The 13,927-nt window shown below is 42.5% G+C and overlaps 1 protein-coding gene and 1 pseudogene across 1 annotated transcript in view; both read right to left on the bottom strand.

The window, feature by feature from the left end:
* Positions 1-7,920, bottom strand: part of PARP8 (poly(ADP-ribose) polymerase family member 8) — a 172,145-nt gene extending 164,225 nt beyond the window's left edge. The window contains 2 exon segments of the mRNA XM_043515040.1: positions 6,291-6,345; positions 7,257-7,920. Coding sequence (XP_043370975.1) covers positions 6,291-6,345; positions 7,257-7,347 — 146 coding nt within the window. The 5' untranslated portion in view covers positions 7,348-7,920.
* On the bottom strand, positions 943-5,771 carry LOC119855432 (annotated as a pseudogene).
* Positions 7,921-13,927: the final 6,007 nt, after the last annotated feature.

The following is a 13,927-nucleotide window of genomic DNA, read 5'->3' as shown; positions in this document are numbered from 1 at the left end:
GAAGACTACAGAGGAACTCTCTGAGTCTCCACTCAGAACTGAGCAATCTTCTTAGATCAATTCCATACAGAAATTCAGCTTTCCCTGCATGCATGGAACTGCCGTTGTTATCATCATTCTGCTCATGTAGGAAGGACAGAACATCAGAGTCAAAAGCTGCCAGGCAGACTGGAAGGGAGAATTTTGTGGACAAAATTAATCTCTGTGTTTAGTTCCCTAGGCCTTGTCTTGTTTCTTTAAAAAAAATGCCTCCGTAAAAGATCTACTCTTCTCATGCACAGTCTTCATTGTCACAGTCCCTCACTGCAATGGGAGTTATGCACATATATGAGCGAAGAGCACTTGATTTGATCATCTTGTTTATCAGGAGAAAAAGAAGTATACTCTCTCAGGACAACCAGGCATTCTTTTCATGCAAACTAAGTCAAATTATTTCTATAACCTAAAAACAACATTAGGGCATTCATTATGTGGCTTCATTACAAAGGTGATAGATCAGCACTTCTGTTCAGTCTGCTGAGTTTTGGAAGAAGCAATATGCCAAAAAGGAGTCAGTTTGTAGGACAGCAGAAATAAGAAGGGATTCTAAAAAACCAAGGTTTTCAATGCGTTATCATTTTAACATCCTTGTTAGTTCTTGCAGTACAAACTCTAAAGAATAAATAAAGAATCCAGACGTTTCTGATATTCTGCCAGCAGCAGTTAAATAAGGGTAAATCTTGCAGTCACAGCACCTGAAGGAACATGTCACTCTGTGAGAAATATCTCCCAATTTGCCTATCGCTTTCTAAAAACGAAATTAAAAACGATTAAATTGTCATATAATGTGCTTCATACTTAGTGTCCACATTATACAACTAAGATGGGTTTCACTAATAAATTTCTAATTACAGGTGTGACAGGGTCAGGCCAGATGGCTACAGGAGAGTGACTTTTTTTTTGGTCACTTTTATAACTTTATTGTATTGAAAATCAGTTTAGTTTTCATCTACATTGACTGTCTGTAGACTTTTAAAAGTGGTGACTGGTACACAGGTAACCAGCATGTAGAGTTTGTTGGATGAATCTTCATCCTCATTGTGTTTCTGATTAAATATAAATAGATGCAGTAGGGAACATTCCTTATCCCTTTGGCCCAGTTCAATCTGGTGTCAATGCATACATCAGGAGTACCCATCTCCTTCATTGCAAATTTACAGATCTCCTTGAGAGAATGGGGGGGGCGCATTTCTTGAATCCCATTCCATGGATCCGTTTGTGAATGTTGATGGTATATTCTTTAGTCACCACCTTATTGATGGCAGATCTCCCCTTCTTCTTTTCTCCTCAGAAGGCAGATTATTAGCCCCAGGTTAAATAGGTCCCTTTTCCCTGGGTAAGGTAACAGGGAAGGTTCCAGAACAATCAGGAACTTTCTGGAAACAATTAAGGCAGACAGGCTGATTAGAACACCTGCAGCCAACACCTGCAGACAGGCTGATTAGAACACCTGCAGCTAGAATCAATTAAGCCAGGCAGGCTAATCAGGGCACCTGGGTTTAAAAAGGAGCTCACTTCAGTTGTGGTGTGCGTGTGAGGGGCGGGGAGCAAAAGGCTCAAGAAACTGAGAGTGCGAAGGTGTACTATTGGAAAACTGAGAAGGACAAGTATTATCAGACATCAGGAGGAAGGTCCTGTAGTGAGAAATAAAAAAGGTGTTGGGAGAAGGCCATGGAGAAGTAGCCCAGGGAGTTGTAGCTGTCACGCAACTGTTACAGGAGCCACTGTAGACAGCTGCAATCCACAGGGCCCTGGGCTGGAAACTGGAGTAGAGGGCGGGCCAGGTTCCCCCATCCCCCCCCAACTCCATACTTGATACCGGAGGATTTGACTGGGACTGTGGATTCCACCAACGGGGAAGGTCTCTGGCCTGTTCCCCGATCCACTAGGTGGATCAGCAGAGACTGTAGAGATTGTTCTTCGTCCTTTTCCCCATCCTGGCCAGTGATGAGGCTAACTGAGTGAACAGCAGACTGTCAAAAAAACTAATAATTTAGAAATGTGATGTGAACACAGTTCATTTTAGAAAAATGAAGCATTGCCCAAGCAGAGACCAAAATGATTGTTTCGTGCTTCACAGGGAAAGGATTATTTATGATAATCCATGCAATAAAAATATGTTTGTTCTTAAAGAAATGCTTTCCCCCTCCTGTAACTTTTCAAGAAAATTCATTCAAATGGCTGGCCAGTCCCCTGTAGTCATATTTATGCCCAGCCTAATACTAGTCTCATATTGTGTAAATCAGTGGCTCTCAACCTTTCCAGACTACTGTACCACTTTCAGGAGTCTGATTTATCTTGTGTTCCCACAAGTTTCACCTCACTTAACAACTACTTGCTTAATACAAAAGTGTCACAGCACACTATTACTGAAAAATTGCTTATTTTCTCATTTACCATATAATTATAAAATAAATCAATTTGAATATAAATATTGTACTTTCATTTCAGTGTATATTATATAGAGCAGTATAAATAAGTCATTGTCCATATGAAATTTTAGTTTTTACTGACTTTGCTAGAGCTTTTTATATAGCCTGTTGCAAAACTAGGCAAATATCTAGATACGTTTATATACCCCCAGGAAGACCTCTGCGTACCCCTGGTTGAGAACCACTGGTATAAATAATATAGCAGCTCAATATAGTTTATAGAGACATAAACTGGAATTGCTCTGTATGTAGAATGATAGCAAGATCATGCCCATAGGGCCTGATTCTCTACTTGCACACAAGTGAGAATTAAAAATAACTCAACTGAAATCAGTGTAAAAGCAGTGTAAGTGATATCAGGACTAGGACCTGAGATGAGTAGGGTGCCATCTGGCTCTTTCCAGCAGCATACTGAGAACTAGTAACATGTGATGGGGCAGTGTAAGTCCAAGAAGAAAAGGTACAATGCAGTTAAATTGGGAAAATCTCTCCCTAAGTAGAAAAAACTCACAAATATGAACCTTAGAACAGTTTTCACAAAAAAAAAAAAAAGAAAGAAAACCAAGGTCCAGCTAGCAATGAAGCAATGTACACTGACTTTCGTGAAATTACATTGACTTATAGCAGCTGAGAATCTGGCTCTGAGTGCAGAAGTTAAGACCACTAGTAAGTAGACTTAATATGCCTAATGGACACAAATGATATGCAGAAGAAATCCCTAGGTCCGTTTAACCTGATGATTTTATAGGCCAGCCTTTACATAAGGGTGAGCAGTCCTAGAAAAAGGCCATCAATCAATTAAACAAAAAATACTCTACTTAGCATCAGACATAAAACATATTTTCTTGTTTCATGTATTTTGCTCTTGCACTGTAGACAAAGTAAAACCATACTGTGCACTAGCTTTGAGTTTCCAGGGCTCGCTAAGAAAATAGCTAAGGGAAATAAAGCACTAAAGGATAGAATTGCAAAATGTGGCTACAGATAGCATCTTGTAATCTTCCTTACCAACTGATCCATCACTTAGCCATTAAAATTTATTTCTCAGTAAAAAAGCCAGAGTACATTCCTTGTCCCATTTCTTGAAAACATGCAGTGGTGCCAGCACAGAAGATATAAAATCAGACAACTGCAAGTATCTGAGGTGATAATATCAGGAGTATCACCTGATACTTATTCTATAAGCTCCTATGTACCATGAGCTAATAAAGTTTGTCATTTAGGGGCAATTCCTGCCAACAGTACTCAAACCACAGAATAATTGCCTGTGGGTGGCAGGGAATCTATAGCTGCTGTAATGTGGACAGGGATGGGGTTGGTGGCCAAGCTCAGGGAGGGGAATGACCAATAAACTCAGTTTTAACTTGGAGGGGATACACTCCCAAGTAGGGAATACATAGAAGGCCACTATTACAGCCCTCTACAGAGTGGAGGGTCTGCATTAGTGGGTGCACAGCTGATTTGAGCGCTGGCTTTGGGTTACATGTGGAAGTATTACATCCTCTGCAACCGTGCATAGTTTCCCTGCATGAAACTCGTTTACTCAGCTTTGGCATGGGAATCAGAATTTGGCCCTTAATGCTTTGCACTTTATACAAAAAGGAAGCAAACAGAAAACTCAGCTGCTAGTGCAACTCTGTGTACTATGGATATTCTGAAAGATTGGCGGGGGGGGGGGAACCCACAGGAAAGATGAGACGTCAGTATGAATCCCTTATTTTAAGCTATTGATTATTTTTAAGTGTCCTTTAAATGTCAGAAGGAATATAAAATATGAACATGCACTATGGAAACATATTTGTATCATCTTCTCAAGGTATAACATGAGATTTTAAATTCAATTTGAATTTTCCAGATCCTGAAACTGGTTCTCAGTGGCCAGTCCAGTAAGACTCCACTATGTGTTGTAAATTCCAGATTTGATTAGTAAAAGTGAAAGCCTTTTTTAAAAAATGCAGCTTACTTTCCACCAGTTACGCTTTGTTGCATTTTTACTGCACTCAGTTTGGACAATGGAAACAGCAGTCTGTTTCACTTCCCGGTTCCATGCTGAAACATTTGGCTTGCAAACACTGCATGGGAATGTTTAAATCCGAACTACTGTATCCTTTAATTAAAGAATAATAATTTCATACTCATATTACATCTTATAAAAACTTTGTTTAAAGCAAAAGAAAATTTTAAAACCCCTTTATCTGGGCCTTAAGCAACCTGAGAATATCTCTAATTCTAAACCATTAGGCACAGGATAATGGTCCCCTTAATGACAGTACGTTTTGCCACCCCCTTCAGTAGGAGCACTTGGAGGTCATTAATGTGACAAAAGTATTTTTTGAACAAACTGCAAACCCATTTACCAGTTATGGTCCTGATCCTACAAGCTGACCTGGGCAGGTGGACTCATGAAATTGCACAGAACCCACTGGTGTCAACAGTGTCCTGTTCAAAAGTAGGTATCTACCTGCAAAGTTCATCTTGCAGGATAGAGGCCTATAACTCCTAATGATCCATTCCCTTTTAAACTGAGGTGGCCTGAAAAAAGTAAGCACCGAAGTTAGTGAACTGTTGAAGCTATCTAAATCAAGAGACTTCTTTTTAAACCTGATAAACTATATATAGTCTTGGACTAGCCTAGATTAGGATTATAGTTTTATAAGTAAATGTCAGTAAATGTAAATTTCACCATACACACACAAACCCATGAAAAATATTCCCATAGTTAATAAGTGAACTCTCTCTATATATAGGCAAAGTAAGTAAAATTGTGCTTGAGAATTTATTAGTTTGATTTAAGAATATTTACTTTGTATATTTTGACATGTGATATTGCAATTTGAATCTCAATATCTACTAGCATTAAATAATTACTGTTTTACACTCCCCCCATAATTTCCTACAATCGTGAAAATTTAAAATCAATAAAAATGGGAAAATGCTTAAAAATAAATATTGATTATATCAAAATTATTTTTAAAAAAAATAAATTCTACTAAACCTAGCTATACTTTGTTATTCGGCTTAATATGAACACAAATACAATAGCAATTCACAAACTAAACAAACAGCTGGGAAAAAATCCATTCAGCAACAGGAAATTTTTTTTTAAAAACTGAGTTACTTTGAAAACAGAGTGGTATGCAGAATCCAGGCTAATGATATAACACAAGCAATGAAATGCAACTGAAGAAATGATATAAATTGCAACCCCCTATGCAAATAATAAAAATGAGTATCCATTTACATATACACCCCAATTTGTGAATAAACTAAAGTGTGCTTACGAGCAATATTTAGATTCATATTTGATTGTTTAAATGATAATCTGCATCATAAACTTTATTGACATTTTCATTTAATTCCTCTATACTGTTAATTTGTTCTATTGCAAAATGATTTGCATCTATTAGCACCAAATTCTGTTCTTTCTGTGTTACTCTGGTGTAACAGAGTAAAATTTGGCCTATTCTTCTTTATTAGTACTTATAGTCAGTTTTTTTAAACATCTTGTATTCAATGTTTTTTGTTTTTCTATACCATTTGCACCAGGCGCTAATTTTACTTATCTTTGTAGACTGAATATCAAGACACACAAATTACACAGAGGGAAAACTCTGATGAATAAGTCTCTGATGAATGGGATCACCTCACAGATCACCTGCTCAGACCCAACACTCACTCTCTAGTTAATTATGTCCCACTGGATGTTAATCATTTGCTTTCAGTGCAAAAGAAAAAGAAATTACTATCCAACAATTAAGAATAAAGGAGACACTAGCCAGTGAATGGGAAATGAAGTTACTCATTATTACAGAGAAGTACCTTTTGGAGCCTCCAATATAGGTGAAGGTGAAGGTGGAGTCTGAGTACCTGAAATCTGAAATACAAAAAGAGTTGCATTATTATAAGTGATCGTTTATAGTTCTTTGGTTTTGTCTAAAATAGCTGATGTCTCATTCGCCCTCATTCTGTTACTGGTAGGGGGGTTAACATCCATCAGAGCACTCTGCAGCAGGAAACCCCCCCCCCCCTTTGCAACAAGTGCCCTGGTGCTATGGCAACGGCAGGAATTTCCATTGTCAGTGAAGGCAACAGGCAGCAACAAGCCAGGCAGCTCGGGCAAATCAAATACTGTAAATAGTGATCACCATAAAGCAACAAGCAAACACCAAGGCTTTGCACTGAAAGGACTCATTTATGACCGCTAATATTCCAGCTCTGGATCAATTATTTAGGGAACTAGATGACCAAAAAACAATCTAATTTTCCCTACATCAAGAGCTAAGCAGCCCCAAATGGCAACGACCTAACCTGAGCAGCTACAAACCGGGCTGTATTCTACCACCACCGCCAACTGCGCAAAACAACTCGGCTCCAAACCGAAAGTCTTGCATTAAAAACGACCGTGGGCTGAAGGGCTCCCTCTGATCTGAGGATTGTCGTGGTAGCAGATACTAAAAACAGATACATTGCTCTCTCTCTGTGTATTGTATTCCTCCCTGTGTTTAGATACATTCCACTTCTGTATCTGTTTTCTCATGCAGTACCTGTTCTGCCTTCTCTTGCTAGTGTGTTGGGGGGGAGGAAAGGAAGGAGACTTATTTCACACACATACACACGAAGTCTTAAGGGTCAGCGATCGTCACTGTAACTGTTGCAAAATGACAGCAGAATTGGGACAAGGGAACCCCAACCAAACATGTCGCGCTGGGGAAATGTCTGAAGCAGGCAGAGAGGGAGGGGAAGCGAGTGGCAGCTGGTAACCTGGAGCCCAGGCGGAAAACTCACCTGTAAACAGGCAGTCCTTCTCCGCCTTGCACTTTTGGATCACAACGTCAATATCCTTCTGAATCCTCTCTTGTCTTGAACACATCCCCATGAAATAAATCCCAAAGGGGAGCGGGGAAGCAGCCTTTATCCCCAGCCCACCCCCCCTCTCTTCCAGTTTCAATATTCAGTTATAAGATGGAACCTCTGGCTTGACTGCAGAAGTATCCCCCCCCCCCCCAAAGTGATCCACTCGGGTGAAGGAGGAAGAGGAGGAGGAAGCCGATGTTGCATGCCCAGATGTGACCGCCCAGATGTTGCTGCTGCTGCTTGACGGCAATTTCCTCCTTTCCTGACAACAGATCCAGCTGATGAGGATGCTGGTGGTGGCGGGGGGGGGGGGGGGACTGACACTGACACTCACACACACACACACACTACAAAACCCGTTCACATTCCTGCCCCTCCACCCCTGCCCGTGCCGGGCTGTCGGAGCCGGAGAGAAGAGAGCGACAACAGCAATCACCCGCGGCGGCAGGAGCAGCTCGGCGAGCGGCAGAGACTAGAGAGCGGCGCGCACACACAATCGCTCCCAGAGAGGCCGAGACGGCTGCGGCAGCTACGCCAAGCCGCAGACCCTCCCCTCGCCGCCGCTGCTGCTCCCAGCCCCAGACAGACGCGCCGCCTGCCACACGTCCTGTGCTTCGCTGCTGCCGGCGGCTGTTATCTGGGGGTGTCAAAACAGCCGGCGCCGCCCAGGGCAAAGGCACCCAGCGGAGGCGGAGCGGAGGCAGCTGCCCAGCGCGGTCCAAGGCTGGCAGTCAAACGGCACGTGCAGGAGCCCGCCGCCGCCAAGACTCTCCCTCTGGCGCAGAGGTTCCTGGCGCCGCACGGCGCTCGATGCAAGTGTCCCGCGACCCAGCCCGGGTCGGTCGTGCACAGGGGCTAACGGCCGACCGGACCTCAGCGGCACGAGGGGCGGGGAGTGGGGGGGGAACCGTCACCTAGAGCTGCCGCGCTGGCACGAAGCCAGATAGTACGGGGGCGGGAGAGAGACAATATTTATAAAGCAATTTCTCAGGTGGGAAGGGGAACAAAAATACCAGGAGCCGCAAGGGGGCAGCAGAGCTTCAAAAGCCCAGGCGGGGGCAGTTCGGCTCCAGCGCGTCAGCAGGGCCCCCTACCGTCATGGCAGCCGGGGTGCACCCAGCCACTCGCCCCCAGGGGCTTTGAGAGGGAAGGGGGAGCTGGCCCACGGGAGCGGACTGAAGTCCAGCCAAGGCCCCGCCTTCTCCCTAAACCAACAGAGGGGACCTTCTTGCTGATCCAACAAGCTGGGGCAAGAGGCCCCTTGTGGCCTCCCCCTCTCCCACAGCCAGGGGCACTGGGGAGCTCTCCCCCAGCAGCAGAGGTGTTTTCCTGAGGTCTCAGGCTAGCAGGAAGAAGGGTGGTGGCATAGGTGCTGGAACTAGGAGTGCTGCTGCAACGTCTGGCTGGAAGTGGTTTCCATCATGTACAGAGTTTACAGTTTGGTTCAATGGCTCTCAGCAACTTCCCCCCCCCCCCCCCACACACACACACAAAATTGTTCCAGCATCCCTGAGGTGACTAAGACCACTTGTTCCCCATCCCTCCTGAACCTGGTCCAACAGGGGAGACCCACTTAAGACCCCCAAACCCCATGGACTAGCAGAGAATGAAGCTCGCAGGAGCAGTGGGGTCAGACTACTTCTGTTTTGACTCTAGCTATTTTTTCTCTTTGCCAATTCTGTCACCATTTCATCTTCCTTCCCTCTCCCTCAGTCATTGCTTCTTTTCCCATTCCTGTGCTCCAATTAACTCATCCCCTACACTTCCCTGCTCATCCCACCCCCTTATTTATGTGGGTGGGGGGGAGGGCTTTATTTGTATATATCAACCGTATGGAACTAATATTAAACTAATTAAATATTAAATTTGTCACCCATCTCTGATTACACAGGGTATATATCACATCCCTTACCCATCACTCTTTGAAAATCCTGTTTTAGATAGTAACCTCTTCAGGAAAGGGACTTTTACTCTGTTGTACAGTGCCTAGCACCATGGAGTCCAGATCAAACCCTCTGGGTGCTTCTATAATACAAGTAAATAAATAACCATTATAACACAATTCAGAAGGAATGGTGAAGTCTCACTCAATGCCTGCAAAACCAATTACCCTTCATCAGCCCAAGAGCTAGGTGAATAATTCATAATAAATAAATGGGAATGAACATAACAGAAGACAATTTGTTTAAAAATTCAAAAGAATATTCATAGAATTTGTTGTTTCAGTCCTCACCCAGCTCTAATCAGCTACCATGGATTATTCATTATTGTGCACAATTGCTCTGGTGCATTTTCATTAGGCAAATTTGTATTAATCATGTATTGTTGATTTCAGGCACAGGGGAATAAATGTGATCTTTATTTTATTATGTGTTTGAAAGTGTAAATACATTTAGAAAAAATGCTCTAAAAATGACATTTTCTGGGGGTCCATATTTATCCTTGCTCCAATTTCATTAAACAAGAAAAAGTAGTAATGCGGGGACAGAGATTAGTGAGAAAAGTGAACAGATACAGCTCAAGATACAGAGTAGTTCTAGGCTGATAGAAATAAAATATAGTGCTAGAAATACTATATATAATCTCCACCACTAAACAAAGAAAGGTTAATCAGAATTTGGCTTTCCAAACAGACAGCTGCGCGGCACAGGAGCTAGCAAACAGAGCTGTAAACGGGAGTTTGAGTGGGAGTTCTGTTGGAGAAGGTAGTTGTACTTGGTTTTGTATTTTTAGTATTTGTGTGTGTGTGTGTGTAGTGGCTTTGTGCTGGGAGAGCAGCTGAGCCCTGATTAGGGGGTGGGGCTTCTGACTAGAGGTCCTATAAAGGTGGCCAGCCAGTCAAGCAGTGGCACAGGAGCTAACAAACAGAGCTATAAACAGGGAAGTTTGAGTGGGAGTTTGTATTGTGGTGCTTGTTTGGGGTTTGCTTTTGCTGGGGGGCGGGGTGGTCTTTTTGGTGTGACTTGTGTTTCCCAGATTAACAGGATTTAGGTGGGAAGGAGATGACAGATATGGAGGCAGCTGTGGGAGTGACTCCTGTAGTGAAAGACATATTGAGGATGAATGGATATGGAAGCTGTGTTATGTACATGATCCTGGAGAGGGGACCTGGTAAGAGTTTTTTCTGCATGAAATGCCATCTGATAGAGCTAATGGAGGAAAAGATCTGAGGTTTGGAGATGCAGGTGGAAAGTCTTCTTGAGTTTAGGAAGATGTTTGAGCAGATGATGGAGCAAAGATATGAGGTATCTGAAGGGAAAAGCTCAGACTCACAGATGGAAGCAGGGCTGGGGAATTTTGAGGTGAGACTGGGTGAGGAAAGTGGTCAGTGGAAGCATGTGACTAAAAGAACAAGGCAGAGAAAAAGATGGGCTTGTAAAGGAGAAATAGAGCGTAGGAACAGGTTTGCAGAGTTGGAAAATGAAGAAGGGGCTCAGTAGGTACTTGTTGAAGGTGGAAGGGTAAGGAAGAAGAGAAGAGAGGCTAGTCCTATAGGAAAAGGGAAAGAGTCAAGGGAGACTACACGAAATATGAGCCCCAGGAGGATACAGGATGGGTTGAAGACGATTATAAGGGAAAATAGGAATGGAAAGAACTTGCAGCCAGAGGGAACAGGGGAGAGACTGGAGAACAGCACTATCACCAGGAAAAGGCAGGCCTATGTGATAGGGGACTCTTTATTGAGAAGAATAGACAGGCCTGTAACTAGAGCTGATCCAGAGAATAGAAGGGTGTGCTGTCTTCTGGGTGCTAAGATACGGGATATAGACTTGAGGTTGAAAAGGATCCTAAAGGGAGTGGGAAAGAATCCCCTAATTATCCTTCATGTGGGAACAAATGATACGGCTAGATTCTCGCTGGAAAGTATTAAGGGAGACTATGCTAGGCTGGGGAAGACGCTTAAGGAAATTGAGGCTCAGGTGATCTTTAGTGCGATCCTTCCTGTTCCTAGAGAAGGGCAACAAAGGTGTGACAAGATTATGACTGTCAACAGATGGCTTAGGCAGTGGTGCTATAAGGAGGGCTTTGGGATGTATGGCCACTGGGAGGCATTCACGGACAGAGGACAGTTCTCTCGGGATGGACTTCATCTGAGTAGGGAAGGAAATAGACTTCTAGGATCAAGGCTGGCACAACTGATAAAGAGAGCTTTAAACTAGGAATTTGGGGGAGATGGTTGGAAGATGTCCAGGTAATCTCCACGCCAGATTTTTAGCATTGAGAGGGAAGAAGACAAAGTAAGAAAGGATACAGCCGTGTGTAGGAGAATGTATATAAGGAGCAAGGGCGGTGTGGATACTAGTCTAATAGGTTATACTGGCTGTAGAATGACTGTGCCTAATAGGATACAAAATGTGAGCGAGACCAAACAGCAAAAATTAAGATGTTTGTACACCAATGCAAGGAGCCTAGGTAACAAAATGGAGGAACTAGAGCTACTGGTGCAGGAAGTGAAACCAGATACTATAGGGATAATAGAAACATGGTGGAATAGTAGTCATGACTGGACTACAGGTATTGAAGGGTATGTGCTGTTTAGGAAAGACAGAAACAAAGGTAAAGGTGGTGGAGTAGCATTGTATATCAATGATGAGGTAGAATGTAAAGAAATAAGAAGCGAGGCAATGGATAAGACAGAGTCCGTCTGGGCAAAAATTACATTGGGGAAGATAACTAGTAAAGCCTCTCCTACGATAGTGCTTGGGGTGTGCTATAGACCTCCGGGATCTAATTTGGATATGGATAGAGCCCTTTTTCATGTTTTTAATAACGTAAATACTAATGGAAACTGCATGATCATGGGAGACTTTAACTTCCCAGATATAGACTGGAGGCCCAGTGCTAGTAATAATAATAGGGCTCAGATTTTCCTAGATGCGATAGCTGATGGATTCCTTCATCAAGTAGTTGCTGAACCGACTAGAGGGGATGCCATTTTAGATTTAATTTTGGTGAGTAGCGAGGACCTCATAGAAGAAATGGTTGTAGGGGACAATCTGGGCTCAAGTGATCATGAGCTAATTCAGTTCTAACTGAACGGAAGGATTAACAAAAATAAATCTGTAACTAGAGTTTTTGATTTCAAAAGGGCTGACTTTCAAAAATTAAGGAAACTAGTTAGGGAAGTGAAGAACTTATGGATCTAAAGGTAGAAGAGGCCTGGGATTACTTTAAATCAAAGCTGCGAAAGCTATCGGAAGCCTATATCCCAAGAAAGGGGAAAAAATTCATAGGAAGGAGTTGTAGACCAAGCTGGATGAGCAAGCATCTTAGAGAGGTGATTAAGAAGAAGCAGAAAGCATACAGGGAGTGGAAGATGGGAGAGATCAGCAAGGAAAGCTACCTTATTGAGGTCAGAACATGTAGGGATAAAGTGAGACAGGCTAAAAGTCGAGTAGAGTTGGACCTTGCAAAGGGAATTAAAACCAATAGTAAAAGGTTCTATAGCCATATAAATAAGAAGAAAACTAAGAAAGAAGAAGTGGGGCCGCTAAACACTGAGGATGGAGTGGAGGTTAAGGATAATCTAGGCCTGGCCCAATATCTAAACAAATACTTTGCCTCAGTCTTTAATAAGGCTAAAGAGGATCTTAGGGATAATGGTAGCATGACAAATGGGAATGAGGATATGGAGGTAGATATTACCATATCTGAGGTAGAAGCAAAACTCAAACAGCTTAATGGGACTAAATCGGGGGGCCCAGATAATCTTCATCCAAGAATATTAAAGGAATTGGCACCTGAAATTGCAAGCCCATTAGCAAGAATTTTTAATGAATCTGTAAACTCAGGAGTAGTTCCGAATGATCGGAGAATTGCTAATATAGTTCCTATTTTTAAGAAAGGGAAAAAAAGTGATCCGGGTAACTACAGGCCAGTTAGTTTGACATCTGTAGTATGCAAGGCCCTGGAAAAAATGTTGAAGGAGAAATTAGTTAAGGACATTGAAGTCAATGGTAAATGGGACAAAATACAACATGGTTTTACAAAAGGTAGATCATGCCAAACCAACCTAATCTCCTTTTTTTGAAAAAGTAACAGATCTTTTTTAGATAAAGGAAATGCAGTGGATCTAATTTACCTAGATTTCAGTAAGGCATTTGATACCGTGCCACATGGGGAATTATTAAATTGGAGAAGATGGGGATCGATATGAACATCAAAAGGTGGATAAGGAATTGGTTAAAGGGGAGACTGCAACGGGTCCTACTGAAAGGAGAACTGACAGGTTGGAGGGAGGTTACCAGTGGAGTTCCTCAGGGATCAGTTTTGGGACCAATCTTATTTAATCTTTTTATTACTGACCTTCCCACAAAAAGTGGGAGTGTGCTAATAAAGTTTGCAGATGATACAAAGCTGGGAGGTATTGCCAATTCAGAGAAGGATCGGGATATTATACAGGAGGATCTGGATGACCTTGTAAACTGGAGTCATAGTAATAGGATGCAATTTAATAGTGAGAAGTGTAAGGTTATGCATTTAGGGATTAATAACAAGAATTTTAGTTATAAGTTGGGGACGCATCAATTAGAAGTAATGGAAGAGGAGAAGGACCTTGGAGTATTGGTTCCTCATAGGATGACTATGAGCTGCCAATGTGA

Source organism: Dermochelys coriacea, chromosome 5 (genome assembly GCF_009764565.3).
Source record: "Dermochelys coriacea isolate rDerCor1 chromosome 5, rDerCor1.pri.v4, whole genome shotgun sequence".
Classification (NCBI taxonomy): domain Eukaryota; kingdom Metazoa; phylum Chordata; order Testudines; family Dermochelyidae; genus Dermochelys; species Dermochelys coriacea.
Note: the sequence above shows the minus strand (reverse complement) of the source record. Positions and strands in the feature narration are given on the sequence as shown.